This window comes from Balaenoptera acutorostrata, chromosome 11 (assembly GCF_949987535.1).
Source record: "Balaenoptera acutorostrata chromosome 11, mBalAcu1.1, whole genome shotgun sequence".
Lineage (NCBI taxonomy): Eukaryota > Metazoa > Chordata > Mammalia > Artiodactyla > Balaenopteridae > Balaenoptera > Balaenoptera acutorostrata.
The window spans coordinates 68,763,383-68,783,188 of NC_080074.1; the positions used below are offsets into that span (position 1 = coordinate 68,763,383).

The following is a 19,806-nucleotide window of genomic DNA, read 5'->3' on the forward strand; positions in this document are numbered from 1 at the left end:
AGCAAGTGAAATAAATAGAAGACATTTACAAATATGATAGACATTAATACAACTGTATCAATAATCACTTTAAATATGACTGGTCTCAATACACTGATTAAAAGACAAAGACTGGCAGAGTAAATAAAAAACAATCTGTGGTTAAATAAAAAGACAGAGATAGACTAAAAGTAAAGGGAAGGAAAAATATGTACCATGCTAACACTAATCAAAAGAAAGCTGGATTAATTACATTAGTTTCAGAAAAAACAGACTTGAGAGCAAGGATATTACGAGGGACATTATTACATAATGGTAAGGAGGTCAATTCTTCACAAAGACAATTCTTAAGGTATGTAATCCTAACACAAGATGCATCAAAACATGAGGCAAAATCTGATAGAACTGCAAGGAGAAATAGACAAATCCACCTTTATACTTGGAGACTTCCACACACCTCTATCAGTAAATGACAGTTCCAGCAGGCAGAAAATCAGTAAGGATGTAGTTGAATTATACAGCACCATCAATCAGTTGGATCTAATTGACATTTATATAATACTTCACCCAACAATAGCAGAAAATACATTTTTCTCATGCTTACATGAACATTCACCAAGATAGACCACATTCTGGGATAGAAAACATACCTTAACAAATTTAAAAGAATAGAAACCGTAAAAAGTATGCTTTAAGATCACAGTGGAATTAAACTAGAAATCTCTAACAAAAGGATAGCTGAAATATCCCCAAATATTTGGAGATCAAACAACAAACTTCTAAAATATTCTAACTAAATGAAAATGAAAATACAACTTATCAAAATTTGTGGGATATAGCTAATGCAGTATACAAAGGGAAAGTTATAGCATTAAATGTATGTATTAGAAAAGACAATCTAAAATCAATAATCTAAGCTTCCATCTTAGGAAACTAGAGAAAGAAGAGCAATGTAAACTCATAGCAAGCAAAAGAAAAGAAAGAATAAAAATCAGAGCAGAAATCAATTAAATGAAAACAGGGAATCAAGAGAGAAAATCAACAAAACCAAAAGCTGGAAGAGATAAACCTCTAGCCAGCTTAAAAAAGAAAAAAATGAGAGAAAACACAAATTACTAATACCAGAAATAAGAGAGGAGCTCTAGCTACTGACCCCACAGATATTAAAAGGATAATAATAATATTATAATATTATAATATTATGAATAACTATGCCACAAATTTGGTAACTTAGATGAAGTGGACCAATAAAAGATACAATCTGCCAAAACTCACACAAGGATTAGTAGATAACCTGAATAAGCCTGTAATTATTCAAGAAATTGAATCAATAATTAATAACTTTCCAAAAAGAAAAAAAGAAAAAACTGCACTAGGCCAAGATGGTTTCACTGCTGAATCCTACCAAACATTTAAGGTAGAAATGATACCAATTCTCTATGACGCCTACAAGAAAATGGAAGCAGAGTGAATACTTCCTAATTCACTCTATGAGGCTAGCATTATCCTAGTATTAAACTCACACAAAGATAGAAAAACTAGACTAGTATCTCTCATGAACATAGATGTAAAAATCATCAAGAAAAACATTCACAAATCAAAGCAAACAATGTATAAAAAGAACTATATACTAATGAAAAATGAATGATGCACTTTTTCACTGTGGGCCCCCCTACCCTGCTCTACTCCTTTGCTGAGCCACTGAGGCCAATTGTGAGAGCACTGAATAAATATCTTGAGCAAAGCTGGGAAAAAAATTATTTATTTTATTTATTTATTCCAGGTATGGAAGGCTGGTTCAATATTCAAAAATTAATTGATGTAATCCATCACATCAATAGCCTAAAGAAGAAAAATCATATGATTATATCAATAGATGTAGAAAAAGCATCTGACAAATTCTAACACCCATGGCTTACTAGGAACTTGGCGAACAGCCCAATTAAAAAATGAATTAAATCTAAATAGGCACCCCACCAAAGAAGATATACAGATGGTAAATAAGCATATGAAAAGATGCTCAACATCTTTTGTCATTAAGGAAATACAAATTAAAACAGAGATACAGAATGGTTAAAATTGAAAAAACTGACAATATCAAACGAGGATGTGGAGCAACAGGAACTCTCATTCATTGCTGGTGGGAATGCAAAATGGCAGAGCCACTTTGGAAAGCAGTATGACAGTATCTTACAATGCTACACATAGTCTTACCATATGATCAAGCAATTGTAATCCTAAATATTTGCCCAAATTAGTTGAAAAAGTATGTCCACACAAAAACCTGCATACAAATGTTTATAGTGGCTTTATTTATAATTGTCCCAAACCAAAATGTCCTTCTATAGTTGAAGGGATAAGCAAACTGGTACATCCAAACAATGGAAGATTATTCAGCAATAAAAATAAGCTATCAAGCCACAAAAGACATGGAGGAACCTTAAACACATATTGTTTAGTGAAAGAAGCCAGTCTGAAAAGGCTACATACTGTATGATTCCAACTATATGACACTCTGGAAAAGGAAAAACTATACAGAGATAGTTAAAAAAAAAAAAAGAAAGAAAGAAAATCAATAGTTATCAGGGGTTAGGAAGGGAGGCAGTGAGGACAAATGAATAGGTGAAGCATAGAAGATTTTCAGGGTGGTAATAGTATTCTGTAAGATAATATAATGGTGGATACATGATATCATGCATGGTCAAAATCCACAGAAGTTATAACACAAAGAATGAATCCTAATGGAAACTATGGACTTAGTTAATAATAATGTATAAATACTACTCATCAATCATAACATATGTACCACACGAATTCAAGTGTTAATATTAGTGGAAACTGCACAGGGAAGAGGGAGTATATGAGAACTCTCTGCACTACTAGCTCAACATTTTTATAAATCTAAAACTGCTCTAAAAATAGTCTATTAAATTTTTTTGAAGAAACAAGATAAATATTACCACTCTATTATTATATAACTGTTCTGGAAACATTAGATATTATAATTGGATGAGAGGACAAACTAAGAGGCATAAATACAGAAAACAACCACCAGTTAAAAATACAGTAGAAGTTAAGATCATTTATGGTTAACAAGAAAAAAGAACTATAACTAGCAATAAACTTAAGTTGCAGGATTTATGTGAAGAAAATGTTAAAGCTCTACTGGGGTGAAAAAGAGTATAATACCATGGGATGATACTTTTTTCTTGCAAGGAAAAAAATCAATACTGGAAAAATATTCACTACCTAAAAACAAACAAAAATACCTATTCACTAAAAGGAATTAAAATGAAAATCCCAACATGCTTTCCTGGGGGGATCTCTGGAAACATTCTAAAGTTCATTTGAAAGGATAAATATCCGTGCACGTATCAAGTCTGATTTATACATCACTCTAATTTCGAAACCTAACACAGTGCCTGGTGCAAGGTAAGTGCTTGAAACAATAATGAGAAACACAGAAAAAGAAAATTAGGAGGCGGAACTTGCCATCCAACATCAAAACTGAAAGTGACAGTATGATAAGGACAGAGACCACTGGGATATCAAGTAATTCAGAAACAGAAAAAGCATACAGAAATTTAGTACATATCGAGGGTGGCCATTCGAATGCCTAAAGGAAAAATGCACTCATCAATATGTTAGTCATTTGGAAAACAACAGAGTTAGATTCACACTTCACTTTATACATGAAACTAAATTACAGATGGATCAAAAAAAATATTAAAGTGCAGGAGGCAACAAAATGTGTATTTTATGATCTAAGCATTGAGAAGGTCTTTCTAAACATGAAATAAAAACCATTAGTTTTTCTAGTCTGTCCACTGAAAAGTCCTAGAAGCAATAACCAACTTAAAAGCAATGGGTACTCCCTGAAGCCTAGACTAAATATCATTTCCCATTAAAAGACACCAGATGTCCTTGGAGAAATAGTTGATTCCCCATATGCGGCAGGAAATATACAAGTTAAGTCTGGAACATTTCATCTAACAGAGAGCAAGGAAGCTATCAAAGACATATTAAGATCACAACCAGCTTGAAGACGCCTTCACTGGCCAAAGATGGGACAATCTGAACACCAAGAAGGATATAATAACTGCAATGCACTGAAATACCTCAAATATGTTTATGTTCATAAGTTCGTTCCCAGTGATACTAAAATCAAAAGCAAATAAAAAAATAGAAAACCTAACCTCATAGTCAGCTTTGTGCAGTGTTAGAAAACAACTCATTATTTTGAAAATTGGTAAATAAGAGAAATAATAATCTCTCTAGCCTTTTCTCTAGAAACTATTCTTCAGAGAAATCAGAGCTGATAAAAAGGAAAGTTTCACATTTTATAAACAATAAAATAATGTATCTAGGCCATAATTTTCAATGGCTGTTTACATCACAAAAAGAGACACAAGATAGTACCTATCGCCTGATGGAAGTACACAATGCCATTTCTAAAACACTCTTCATAAAAATCAAACTGGAATCTGATCAAACATCTGGACCTAACTACTAACTTACAGAAAATTCAAGGTCAGAGTAACATGCTACACAATAGCAGCAAAATCAGACTGTGATGCTCTACAGGACAAATGACCTGCTTTTATCAACAAAAAACTGTGAGGAAAAAACCTGAGAGATGGAGGGGGTAATCTACAGATTAAAAGAGACTTAAAAGACTTCAACCAGAGTCAATGTTTGAATCTTGGATTCCAGTTCAAACTCTAAGTAAACAGAAGACAAGCGGAGAAATGTAAACACTGACTGGCTATCTGAAGAACTCATAATATTGAAGAAATTAATGTTATTTTTCTGCAGGGGTATAAATTATGGTTAAAGAGTAGGGTCCTCAATTTTTAGAGATACATGCCTGCAGATTAAAACAGAAATTACTAATACGTGTGATGTAAGGAAATTACTAATACGTGTGATGTAAGGGTGAATGGCACATTTCACAATAATGTATCAGTGAAGGATATAATTTTAGTTCTGAATCTGATTGAAACAAGGAAGATTCTTCATTACTATTTTTGATCAGATATTAAAGAAATTAGAGCATAGCTATCTAGGGACAATAAATAGCTACGACATGGATTACTCCACTTGGAATTGAAACTAAAAATGAATAGAGTCATCCCTTGGTATCCATTGCGGATTGGTTCCAGGTCCCCCTTACATACCAAAATCTGCAGATGCTCAAGTCCTTTATATAAAATGGCAAAGTATTTGCATATAACCTAAGCATATACCCCCATATACTTTAAATCATTTCTAGATTACTTATAATACCTAATACAATGCAAATGCTATGTAAATAGCTGTCAGCACACAGCAAATTCAAGTTTTGCTTTTTCAAACTTTCTGGAATTTTGGGGGGAGTATTTTTGATTCATGTTCGGTGGAACCCTCAGATGCAGATATGAAGGGTCAACTGTAGTAAAAGCCTTTACTCTCCTCACATCCTTATGCTCTTGGTATCCTAAGCTTCTCATAGTCCCCTGGGCATAACTAGCTCCTTTTATAATTGCTGACTGGAATTCTTTAACAACCAACTCAAAAGAAATGTCTATAGCAAAACTTTTCTAACCACCCCAGCATTACATTAACTGTCCATTATGCTGCCAATAACGCTATAAGACTATCTTTGTACAGTACTTATTTAAACTGTAATTTATTTGTGTTTTGGATCTGCTTCCCTAAAAGCTGAGAGTGATCTTTTATCTCTACCTCCTAGCACATGAACCCTTCCAAAAGGGTGCTCAGTAAGTATCTGCAGAATCAAACTGAACTTATTTACCAAATGCAGTATCTAAAAATGACTTTAAAAATTGACAAGGTCTAAGGAGTCTTGTTGAGCCTTTTTCAGAAGAGACTTAAAAAGAAGAGGTAGATCATCAAATTCTGTAACACTAATCCTACTAGCAAGATGGGAAACTGCTGTACATTTAGGTTCATTAACTCTTCCAGCAAATTTTTTTTTTCTTGAAATACTCTAACACTTCATCTAAAGAAGCTATTCTCAAACTTTTTAGTCAACAAACAGCGTTAACTGACTACCTACTCCATCAGTTACTATTTTGCAATGGAAAAACAAAAACAAAATCTAAAAAAAAAAAAAAAAGAATAGAATTTGACATCAATGAAAAAAGTTTCAAATTAACTTACAACATAAACTTAAAAAAAAAAGATGGTCAAATTAAATAAATGAAAGAAATAGAACCTAAAGCACTAATTTTAAACAACCTTTTTGACAGATTTTTACACTATGACCTAGATACGCATACTTATATTATATACACATATAACTGAAAACAATACTTACCCTTACCAACATAATGGAATCTGATATATTTTATTCACTTTTTTACTGAAAAGAAAACCAAGCAAAACCCTCCTGGTAGACTTGCCAAAATGATTTCATGACCCCACTGCTGGGTTGAGATTTAAAGTTTGATAAACACTGTCCAAAGAAATTCTGCATACTATTAATAATCCCTAGGCTACACTGACAGCCACAATCCTACAACAAATCTATATATGAAATCTGTCTATATCATAAAAATTATGAATAGCAAATACAATTTTTAAAAGGATGAGGCAATTTCTGCTATAGTTAGGAAAAGTAAAATGGCATCTTTGATATCTAAAAAAATGAAGGATATTATGTCTATTAAAACAAGTGCCTTAGTCCTAGAGCTCTAAAAAAGTGACAAGGCAAAGGTTCTTAGCTGAGTACTGTTAAAGGAACTGAGATTTTAGTTTAAACAATATTATTCTCAAGTTCAATATTATTCACAAGTTTTCCTTTAAGACTAAGAGCCTTGTTTAAGAAGTTCAATTCCACTTATTGTTCATCTTAGTTATTAAACTGTGAGATAATATGGTTTTAAAAATTTTCATGGGATGGCCATCTTAAACTCAAATTTAAGACAAATCATTCTTCAATAACAGATTATCTTTAAGTTTCTGTTATATAGGTATTCTATGACTACCAGTAACTTCAAGTCACTTTAATAAACCTATCTCTTTTCATAGCCAAATATAAAATCAAATTCTTAGCTGATTTTCTTTTGTTAAAAATTAATACTGAAATATTCTCTAATAACTACCATAAGGCAATGAAGCTCTTTCCACCATTTATATAAATTTCTTGGCTTAGGTACCACTGGATCTATGTAAATATCACTTCTAACATAAAATATTTTTGCTAAAAAGTTAGTGGTTTCAAAAGAAAATTTTCATGAAACTAGAGATGACAGAAATTTAAATACAAAGGCATTCCAGAATAAAGAGCATTTACATATATCAAATAGAACTGCCATTTACTTTTTACAAGATTGCCACAGACACATGAAGTTGTGCCCAGGTTTTCTCACTGGATCTCCATGTTGACTAGATGCACTGAATGGAGAAGGCTGAGAACTGTTAGGCTGGCTCTGTACTTGAACAGCTGGTGAAGGTGTCATAGGAGTGTTCTGTGAAAAAGCACAACCACATAGTTTGTGAAATGACACTGAAAAACAATTCATATCTTATAGCATAGGCTTATGAATTTGATTACATTGATAGTTATGCACTTCCAACATATAAAATTTACATTTGTAATTTTAATGATTACCTTTTAGAAACTCTTTAAAGAGATAACTAATTTTAGAAATATGTTTAGGAAGTCAAATTCATTTCATATGAATTAGAGGCAAGATTGCATTGTTGTTACTGTCACAGAACATACATTATTTAGAATTAAGATTTTTAAAATTAATAAAATTGGGTAGAAACACAATTCTAGATTAAAAAGAGAACTTTATTATAAAATCACCCATTTGATTTACTTACATATATTCTTCACAAAAAAAATCAACAGCAAATTATTTCTTCTTTGTATAATATTTCCTTTAAGATTTTAATGAATATAACACAATATATAGTAAAAAGCAAAGGGAATTTCAGATGTTAAAAATGATGTAACCATATAAGTAGAAATGTTGTAAATATTACTTCGCAGCAAAAGCTATTTTAACTAACAACTTTAGTCTTTAAAGTTGCTCGGCTATAAATTTTGATGGATAATACAAGGATTCTAATTGTATGCATAAGTCTTTTTAATATAAGCTACATTTTTTTTCTCTTCTATATCCCATCCCTTCTCTCTCAAAAACACATAATAATTATAATGTAGCTTAAAACAATTTGAGGCAATACATTTTCTTTGAAGTTTAACTCAGATTTCACTCATAACATACATACCACAAAGGAAAAAATACTAAATTTCTCACAGAAATGGTAGCACATCATTTTCAAAACACTGTTTAAAGGTAATACATTTAAACTTTGGGAAAATATTAAATATATTTGTTTATTTATAAGGTAATATTGGAAATAGTGGAGCAAAATTAAGTTAAAAATTGCTGAAAACCTTTTACTGAAAGTCATAATAATTTTTTAAAAATAGACAAAACACAAACATATAAGGCCACAGCATAAAAATGAATAAAGGAAGAGAATAAAATGCCAAAAGAAAAGGTTCTTGGAAATGTGAAGTCATAAGAACTTTTGAGTTCCAAGCTCTAAGAAAAAAAAAATCTACTTTGGGATGTGATTGAAGTTATTTCTCTAATAGAGTCCCACTCTTATTATTTTATCATATTGTTAGTGAGAAAACATATACATGCATGAAAAACACACATTTTAGGGCAGTACAGGTATCATGGATAGGATGTGGACTTTCCAGCTTGACAGATCAGGACTCAGAATTTCAACCTACCTTTTAACTAGCTATGTGACCCTGGGCAAACTACTTAACCTCTCTGATCCTCAATTCTCTCATCTATAAAGTGTAAATAATAAATCTAACTTTTGGGATGGTGGGAAGACTAGAGAAACTATACATGAAGAGCCTGGCTCTGATTCTCAGTAAATGCCAGTTGTTACAATTATTATTTATGCTAATAGAGAAGTAGAGAGGGAAACCATATTTTGGAGGAAAGATGGTGAGTTCACTTTGGAGACAGGGACAGATCAATAAGTGCAATTATCTATCAATAGAAGTTAAAGGGCTTCCCTGGTGGCGCAGTGGTTGAGAATCTGCCTGCTAATGCAGGGGACACGGGTTCGAGCCCTGGTCTGGGAAGATCCCACATGCCACGGAGCAGCTGGGCCCGTGAGCCACAATTGCTGAGCCTGCGCGTCTGGAGCCTGTGCCCCGCGACGGGAGGGGCCGCGATAGAGAAAGGCCCGCGCACCGCGATGAAGAGCGGTCCCCGCACCGCGATGAAGAGTGGCCCCCGCTTGCCGCAACTGGAGAAAGCCCTCGCACGAACCGAAGACCCAACACAGCCAAAAATAGATAAATAAATAAATAAATAAATAAATAAATAAATAAATAAAAAGAAAAGAAAATCCTTTAAAAAAAAAAAAATAGAAGTTAAAGCTGGGAACATGGATTGACAATCATTCACCTGTGGATTCTTAAAGCCATATAAACTAAGAGTAAGAAAGTAGAACCGGGGGGTTTGGGGGCAGGGGTGGGGAGAGAAGAGGATCAGAGAGAAAGGAAGGGAAGATAACATTAGAATCAATCTATTTACAACAACAACAGCAAAAAATTAGTCAAACTGTTTCCTTGAAATGAAAATACTGCATAAAAAATTCCAGGAAATTCTAATAAGTAGGAGTAACCAAGAGGATCAGTTTGAGCCAAATATAAATACTGAAGAGTGACACAAATATAATCCCAGAATTTTAACTAAAGGGTAAATTTGTCAGAGCTATCAAATTCCCTCATAATGACCTTTCTGGTTCCCTACACTATTACCATTTACATTAGGTATTTTATTGACTCTCCTGTCATATATTTGTAAATTAAGCTTATTTTTGTTTTTATAAGTGCTAACAAAGCTTTATCCTATTTTTCCTTCTTCAATGTAGAACTCTTACTGGTCTCATACAGAAAAGTTAAATAACAGGGAATCATAGGGTATTTTAGCCCCAACTGTTAATGATTAATGAGGGATGTGGCAAGGATGACTGAAGTTAATCCAAGCTGTTAAATTAAGAAGGAATAAAAGACATATTAACCAAATGCAATGTGTAGAAAACTGGTGGATCCTAATTCAAACAAAATGTTTAAGAAACACATTTTTAAAGACAACTAGGGAACACTGAGCATGAACTGGGTGTCATATAATGTTAAACTACTATTATCCATATAATGGATATATATATATTTAAAAGTATTTATAAATATATACTAAAGTATTCACTGGTGAAATGAAATAATGTTTGGGATTTACTTTACTTCAGGGAAAAAAATGGTGGGGAAGAGATGAAACTAGAAAGGCAAAATGGTGACAATGTCTAAAGCTGGGTGAAGGATACATGGAGGCTTATTGGCTCTACTTTTCTGTATGTTTAAAATTTTTCACAATAAAAAACAAGAAACAACAAAAAATAAACAGAGATAAATATATCAATGAAACAAAAAGAAGTACAGTACTTATAAAAGGTACCAAATGAGAAATTCCAAGACTCATATTTTCTTTGACTAAAGGAGTTAGTATTTTTAGGTTTCCTCCTATAATAAAAAATTACACATTTCTTTCAACAAAACTAATTTTTAAGTAGGTTGTTTATATTGTATTGCATGTTTTTCAAAGTACTACTTAAATTAATTATGTTTTAAGAACTAGGTCTTTTACATAAGATGCAAAATATATTTCTTTTAGGATGTAAAAGTGCCCGATCGTTAACCATAACCCTAACTCAAATGTGAATGTAAAAGTAGGTCTCAAAATCATGTTTTTGGAATGATCACTCTTCAGCAATATTCTTTACCATTGCTCTACTCTATTGAGGTAGAACTAATTTTTCATATTATAGTACCTCTCCAGTAGTGTGTGACCAGAAAAGTAAAATTACACAAAGAATATGAAATAATTCTGATTCCTTTTGTAATGTAAAATTATCTAAAAATGTTAATGTCGCAGTTTCATTTTTGGCAAAGAGACTTCTTTTTGTTAAAATAAGAAATTATAATCTTGCCTTTATCATCTTTTCAAGAATAAACTACGGCTGAAAATTATAGACTGTACTGATGATATTTTCTGATATATGACTTGGGATTTGAAGTTCTTACATGTTTTCTTTCTTATTAATATTAAGCTTTAAAAAAACCTTAGAATAAGACTAAAATTTAAACATTCAAACTGTGTTAGAAAAACTACAAAGTCATAATTTATTTTTCTCAAAATAAATTATTTACTAAGTAGTAATGAAATACTGTGCTCAATTCTAGCTACACATTTTGAAAGCCACTTAGAAAATGGAACCGGTTGAGGTAAACAGGATGATGAATAAACCAGACACTAAAACACCTAAGGTCTAATTGAAATGATTAGGAAAATACACTCTAAAGAAGAGGTGAGTAAGGAGAGATACTTTTAAACGCTTGTAAGTAAAAAGAACTAGATTACTCTAAATGTGATATAAAAGAGATTACATTTAGTCTAAATGTAGTACAGATCTTTAGAGAACAGAATTAAGACAATAACAGAAATCACTGGAAAAGAGGTACTCTGTGAGTGTGGGAGACTTAATTCAACTCTTAAAAATGAGGGTTATGGACAAGATAATATCTAAGGCTCTTTCTGCTCTAATATTCCCTTATTTTCCTAAACTATCCAGTTGTTTTCCTCTTATTAAGTATAACTAGATAATACATACACACCAAGCCTGTCTTATAAGAACACATTGAAATGTAAACAAAAAAATACGTTTAGTGGTAATGACTTTAATTATTACAGTGTACTACTAGTCTACTAATCTAAGCAGTAATACTCTTAAAAAAAACCATTAAAATGACATTCTTGTGACTCTTGCTAAAATGATTTTCTATGGCTATGACTAAACACTGCCCCCTTGAGGCTGCAGGTATGTTTTCTGATGGGTTGAGTAACTTTTCAAACGCTTTATCAAAGAAAAAGGGACCAGGAAGATACCCATATTCAGTGTTAGCACCATTTCAGAAAGGATTCACGTATGAAGGACAGGAAACTGAGGAGCAGCATCTATAAAATGCCTTAAATAAGTACATCCTTAAGTAAACTATTTTTATATACAAAAATTAGGTATGGCATCAGATCATGGGATGAACAGATACAGATATACTCAACATGTGTTTTACATGCTCCTTTTCAGACAAGTCTTTAGGTATTTATAACTAATTTTCTTCCATTTTTATTATTTTACATGCCAATCATACTATGCCTCCAGCAGATACAAATTCAGGAATAGTGGAAGAGAGTACCGCTTTCAGAAACGGTACCCATATTCTTGCACTCTAGCTTGCAAATAATAGTTACAAATAAAGAAGTGTGCCTTGAAGTACAATTTATTTTGTATTTATATAACCTACCCAGCTAAATACTATTTAAAAACAAAATCTATGGTTATATTATTTACTTTCACATATCTTTCTCCTTTATTTGTTGCTAGCTTTTTTTCTGTAATGAAATTAATACAGCTGATTAATGGGAGTGAGAAGGAACAAAACTGAGCAAAGAAAAATTAAGTAACAATGGTATTAGGAAGGATTACCCGTTGGCCATTCTCAGCAGGGACGTTTCCCTGCAGTCTTTCCAGCTCTGAGCATTCTGCAAAAGTCTGGAAGTCCCTTCTTGGGGTAAAGGTGCCTCCTTAACATCCCCAGACCCCTTAAAATGGTGGAAATAACAAGGTATGGCTAAAAAAAAAAATCACATTTAAATTCCTCTATTTCATTTACCCTTTTAAGTACCAATTCAAATAGTGAATAAAATGGTGTTAAACCAAGGCCTAAAATGCAACTTTGAGAGTATATAAAGAAATTTAAAGACTCTGGGCAGCAATGGAAGTGGTTTTTTATTAGCAGGCTCTTACGATGGCCCAACGGCCTCCCTTCAAAGGAAACTTATGATTCCATCTTGAACAGTTGATAATTTTTTAGCCTTTATAGGTACCTTATCTTTATATATAAGATAAAATATACCTGCACCATTACGGAGTGCCAGACCGTGTAGCAGGCACTGTGCTAAGAGTTATACATACACATCCTGTTTTTTTGTTTCTCATTATCACAGACACCATGTATGTTATGTCTCTTTTTCCTTGCAAAGGTATAAATTTCTACATGCCAACCAAATACCAACTTTAGACCGTAGCTATTTTAAATAAACTACTTTCCTGGGGAGAATACATTAAAAGTTTATACACATTTTTCAGATTAGGAATAATTTTATGGCTTGAGTTACATGTATGCGTGTCCAATATGTTAAATTCTAGCATTAATATCCTAAAATTATCATTCGGTGGTACTCACATCCTATAACCTAGTAGTTAAAATAATCAATATGTTACATACAAAAGGGATATCTAAGACTTTACAAAGAAATCTTTCAGAATAGCGGAGAAATGGGTTAACAGCATGAGTTTTGGTCTCAGACACACACCCAGGTTTCAGTCCTGGTACTACCTCATATTAGCTGGTAACCGTGGGCAAGTTATTTAGCACTGGAGGGCCTCATCTCTAAAATGAAATTATAATTTTTACCTAATAGACTTTCTTTCAGGATCAAATAACAAAATGCTTTAGTGCAAAATTCCTAACACAGGTCCTAGTCTTAGCCAGTACTGTTGTTCATTTTTTGTTATTTAGGTATCATTATTGAATATAACCACACTGGAAGGTTGACACAAAAAATGAGGGTGGATAAAACAATTCCATAGTAACAGAGGTTTTCTCTAATTTGGCTTGGTCTACTATAACTCTTTAGGATTATAAAGGAATCTAAAAGGAAAAAAAAGTCAAACACATAAATCAAGATGAATTGGGAAATTATTAAATATAAAATTAAAACAATGTGTTGAACGCTTACTATTATGTTAGACACTTCATTATTAAAAAGAACTTTTTTAGTGTGCTTAATAAATGAAAAACTTAACTTGTAAAAGTTTGAGTAAAAATGATTTAGTATTTTCCACCAAAACTCCTTATTAATCATTGCCATGTACATAATATCCACTAAAGAATACTCAACCTATTTAGGTAGCTTGAAATAGATCTAAGTAATACTAACATATGAATTAAAAACCTCATTCTGCCCCCAGAGCAGCTTTATCCATTCACATGAAGAAAGACGCATATTAGTGAATGACGTGCTCTGAAGCAAGGGATTCTTCGTTTTTTCATCTTCCATTTTGCTCCCCCCCACCACCCCTGCTTTGCCATCTAGATTTGGTACCAATACCAACAATCTGCTGTTATCATCATAAGCACAGAGAAGAAACCCAAGCCAGAAGAATGCTAGCAGAGTTGGCAACAGTCACAGAAGGTTCTGGTTATGTAGTAATTAGGAGAGAGAATGAAAAAGTAGTAATCCAGGAAATAGCATACAAGATTGTCTTTAAAATCTTTACAGGCTGATTGGACCCTCAATTCAGTAGCACTGATTCAAGAAAACACTTGTATCTACTAAGGCATGCAGAGACGGGATAGTATATATTAAAAAGGGAATAGCAGAAACATGACAGTAGAGCAAAGGAATAAGAAACACAAAATTTAAAATACTGGAATAGCTGAAACAAATTGCAATTATAAGAAATAAACCTTTTTAAAGAATAAAGTCAACTAATTCAATACACAGATATAACAAGAACACATTCAATAAAATTCTTATGGAATTCACCTTTTTTACAAAAGTACTGTGAAAGAAGGCACAAAAATACACTCAGGTCAAAATCAAATACAGAAATCCCCTTTTGGAGAACCCTTGGCAACCCTGCACCCCCCTAACATAGGAGACTAAGTTACGTTTTAAAAATTCCCCCAAAGACGTTAGATTAGAAGTGCTTCTCTATCTTGGGTCTACAAAATTACTAATTTGGGTCTATAACAAAATAGAAAGATGCTTTAAACCATGTGTTAAAGTTAGCAACTGAAAACTGTTTAATATTACAAAAAACAGAGAAAAATGAAAGAGCACGACAGCTTAAGTACATTGATGAGCCGACCCAATTAACTTTTCAAGGTAAAACATGGAAAAACAGTGCATTTCCCCCTAAAATCATATTTACACACCAGGATTTCTGTAAGAGAAATGGGATAGGAGAATGACTCACCTGTGGGACCACATTCTGTACGTAGGTTGGTGGGTGCTGCTGCTTTTGCTGAACAGCACTTTCTATTGCTACTTTAGCTACAGTGCTTGGATCTGCTCCTGCTGGCACGGCAACCATTGTTGCACTGCAGCCAGCATTGTTGGGGTCACTGATTGTAACAATTCTAACTCCCACTTTATTTGGAATTCCTGTGACTGTTTCCCTATCATTATCCTCGGCTGGCCTCTTCACAGTTTTGCATTCTGCTGTGCCATTTGTAGACCGAACGTCAGATGGCAGGGCAGGAAAATGGGACCCTCTTGATCCTGAGTGGGGAACGGCTACGATTTGATGCCCCTGTATAACAGAGGTTGTAGAATGTGGTGAGACAACTACACTTGGGCGTTGCTGAGGCACATCTGAATTCAAACTTGAAGCTAGAGGTCCATTAGGCAGATCAGTACCACTAAATTGCTGTGTTGCCACATTTGAAGCCTCCTGTATACTGCTCACAGATGGTGAACCACCCAAAGTTAATACAGGTCCATTAGAAATTCTTTCTAGTTGATCACCTTTGGCAGTATCTTGCTGAGTGGCATCGAAAGTCCCTTGTGGTTCCATTGGAGATATCTCACCATTTCCTACATGATTGGAAGTTTTGTGATTTGGAATGTTTTTGCTTAAATGAGAACCATCTCCTTTATCAAAATCACAGATTCCATTAACTAGAGGTTTTTTCAAATCACTTTTAATATCCTGCATGTCCATTTGTTCTGAGTTCTGTTTTCCAGATGCTCCATTCTCACCTAATTCTAATGATGGCCCATTACTGATTAGTGAGCACTGATTAGCCTCACTTTGAATTTTCCCTGAGTTTGAAGGAGGTAGACTTGAGTCACTGTACTTTCTCCCATTTAAAAGACTTCCCACCTGCATTTCATTTTCCTTCGTGTCCCCATTGCTGGTGTTCGTGGTTCCTCGTCTGCAGGATGGGTTCTCCATGACTTCAATTTTACGTTCATGAACATGTAAACCTGTTGCTTCTTTTGCTTCCTCTTCCTTTTGGCAAATTATTTTATCACCTTTGAATGGGGGAGTAGCAGTAGTACAAGATGATTGTCCAGCTGGAGATGCTTGAGAGGCTGGAAGCGTTTGCACCTGAAGTCCAACTCCTGCCTGGGTCCCGCTCATGGTAATTCCTGCTGGAGCAATGAGCTGAGTTGCATTTCCCTGACTCACAGTTGCAGTTGCAAAACTTGTATTTGGCACAACTGTTATGGTTACCTGGTTGCCAGAAGTCCCTTGGAAAATGGTTGCTGGGCTATTTGAGATCAGCGGACCTGGCAATATTTGTAAGTTCGAGATGGGCACGGTTTGCACTCCCCCTGTAGGTGGCATCGCACTTTGGACCAACTGAACATTTTGCTGCCCAACCAATAGCTGCTGAGCTGGAGTTTGCCCCTGCACTCCAAAACCTGCTGCTTGATTATTGGCCACCTGGTATACCACCTGAGGGCTAGGAGCTCTTGCATTATTAGGGGGAGGAATCTGTGGAGCTGGGAGAATAAGCTTACCACCCGGAGTTGAAGGACCACGCTTTGGAAGCAGCAACTGTTTTATCAGACTCGACTCACCAGAAGCAGGCTGACCAACTCCTGCATTTGTTTGCTGTGGTTGAACTTGCATTTGTACTTGCTGTGGCTGCTGAACTTGTACTTGTACCTGTTGTGGTGGGGGTGCTGGTGAATGCTGCTGCTGTTGCTGCCTTTTCACAGATAGCATTTGACTGACAGTAGGAGGTGGTCCCTGTGACTGAGGGGTGGAAGAAGATGACATGGCAGTAGGGACCTGGCTATTAGTAGCTGGGACAGGTGATGGTGAGGAAGATGGAGTAATGTTTGGTTGTCCAGCTAGCTGAACTGCCTGACCAGCTGGAAGAGCTGCTGGATTAGCAAGAACAATTTGGTGAATGGCTGGTGCATAAGTTTGACCTTGTTGAGCTGGCTGGCTTACAATCACTACACTTTGTTGGGTTGGCTGCTGTGGTTGTTGAATAGGCTGTTGGACCACCGTTGATGAAACTTGCTGAGAAGGGAGAGGTTTGGGTGCAATGTTCTGAAACCCTACCCTTGAGGGCTGTGGACTCGGGACACCAGCAATGGTAACCATCTGTCCTGTAGCTACCTGAAAATTCTGTACTGAAGTTGCCGAGACAATGTTGGACGCAGAAGTCGTTACGTACTGTGGGGGTGCTATGAGAACCGTGTCCTGTGGCTGACCGCCAGCTGACGTCTGCTGGGACGAAGTCTGCACGGGTTGGGGCGATGTGGTGATTAACTGCTGACCCTGTGAAACTGCAGAAGTACACGCTGGCATGTTCTGTACTCTGCCAAATATGTGACTCTGTGGGACACCTTGTTGAATTACCGTAACAGGCGTGCCGGAAGGTATCTGTCCCGGTACCACTGTGTGCAATGGAGACTGTTGTGGGATTACAGGTGGATGGTGAAGCAGTGTCTGGGAATTCACAACTGTAACAGGCTGGGGCCCTGTGCTAGGATTCTGAACCACAGAACTCTGAGCAGCTCCTCCTCCCACAGCAATACTAACAGGAACTGCTGTCTGGGGTATAGAATTCTGGATTACTGTAGCCTTAACGACTTCACAAGGAATTGGAGCTTTATTTTGGATGACAGTCACCGGAGCATTTTGCTGCTGGTGGGTATGAACTGAAGGATTTGGTGGAATTCTTGAAACAGTCTGTGCCACGGTATGAACACCTTGTACTGGAAAAGACATTTGTGTTGCAGTCAAACTTGAAGATTGGTTGGTAACAGGAGTCCTCTGAAAATGGTTTCCTACAGTTTGTGGTCCGTGAGGGATTCCTGAAAATATAGGGAAAAGTCAAAATTCATAATGAAGTGACTGGAAAGCTGCATGTAGAAATTATTTTACTCAATTTGAGAGAAAATAGTCTTAAGAAATTAACAACTTTGCATCATATGAATCTGATAAAATAATAGAACGAGAAATAAAATGTTACCAGAAAAACAAGGAAAAGTTATACATCTTAAAGGTATATAAACTTTCATTTAGTCTTCTTATTAAATCAGTAATATTTAAAACACAATAAAAATTAATACCTGCGGGTGAAGGACTTGGAGATACATCAGGAACAGAATCAACACGAACAACGGGAGTAGAAACAGGTTGCTGCTGATAGTACATCTGAATGGGAAGTGGGATGGCCCTCCTTTTTACTCCTACTACATGAATATGTGCCTGCCCATTGTTACTGGAATCCTCCACTCTCTTCACTGTATGATTTGGAAAGACCGTTCTGTAAAGTACACACATAGTCAGTTTTAATAACTAGCACATTAACAAAAAACACTAACTTTTAACTGCTACACGAATGGCAGCAGCATATTCACTGCTACTTATGTATGAACCAGTATGAATCATACAGTTATATTCTGCAAGGGTGGGAAGCAAGGAATTAAATATAAAAGGTCAATTCTCCAATTTTAAAAATCATTATTTATTAACACTGTTGGGTTTAAAACAATTCTACTGTAATGAACAAAAAAGCTGCATCTAGGCAATGCCTATTTTATGAACTTTGCAAAATATCAAAATGCCATGGGACTTCCCTGGTGGTGCAGTGGTTAGGAATCCGCCTGCCAATGCAGGGGACATGGGTCCAGGAAGATCCCACACGCCGCAGAGCAACTAAGCCTGTACGCAACAACTGCTGAGCCTATGCTCTGAAGCCCACGAGCCACAACTACTGAGCCTACGTGTCACAACTAATGAAGCCCGCACGCCTGGAAACTGTGCTCCGCAACAAGAGAAGCCATCGCAACGAAGAGTAGCCCCCACTCGCCACAACTAAAGAAAGCCCATGCACAACAGCGAAGACCCAATGCAGCCAAAAATAAAAAGATAAATAAATAAATAAATTTATATATATTAAAAAAGCCATGATATTTGAGGACAGAGTTTAGTGACAGACTATTAGTCAAGATTTAAAAGGGTGAAAGCCATATCTTTAATGCGTAAAAGTAGGTGGAAAAAAAGTAAACGTAATTTCTTCCTTTTCTTTCTTTGATAAGCCTAGTAATGGTTAAACACAAACACCAGATGTGATTTCCAAAATTCCCTTGTATTTAAACTTCCATCATACTACAATCTAACCATACAAAATTTCAAGTAGTGGAGATATTTAAAACTAGGTAGATAGCTGGTGTGTTCCCTAAAGAGCAAGGGGTGTTGTAAATGATGAAAATTGACTTTATTTAAAGTTATGAAATATAAATCCTACCTAAGACATTTATAAAATCCAGTTGACGTTAGGATTCCACCACGAGCCAATTTACTGCAAGTTGATAGGTACTCAGAATACATTTCTGCTCGAGAGACAGAACAATCTGGATTTACTTCAAAATGAGCATTTAACCTAAAAGAGGAGAAAAATATATGGCATTATGCAATATACTATAGGAGAGTCCATACTTAAATATACAAAACCATTTGAAGGTAATGTGTTATAAACTAATAATTATGTCTACTGATCAAATTTCACTGTCTCATATATTATTAACAAAAATACATGCTAGGTTTTAGACAGAGTAAATAAAGTAAAAAGAGATTAACTACTTAATCATACTTATTTTAGTATAAAAAAATCATTATCAA

The 19,806-nt window shown here is 34.9% G+C and overlaps 1 protein-coding gene across 1 annotated transcript in view; it reads right to left on the reverse strand.

The window, feature by feature from the left end:
- Positions 1–19,806, reverse strand: part of ARID2 (AT-rich interaction domain 2) — a 175,000-nt gene that overhangs the window by 26,686 nt on the left and 128,508 nt on the right. The window contains exons 13-16 of the mRNA XM_007179224.2: positions 19,433–19,567; positions 18,252–18,448; positions 15,130–17,993; positions 7,303–7,451 (exon numbers count right to left, since the gene is read on the reverse strand). Of these exons, the coding sequence (XP_007179286.2) occupies positions 7,303–7,451; positions 15,130–17,993; positions 18,252–18,448; positions 19,433–19,567 (3,345 nt within the window). The remainder of the gene's footprint in view (positions 1–7,302; positions 7,452–15,129; positions 17,994–18,251; positions 18,449–19,432; positions 19,568–19,806) is intronic.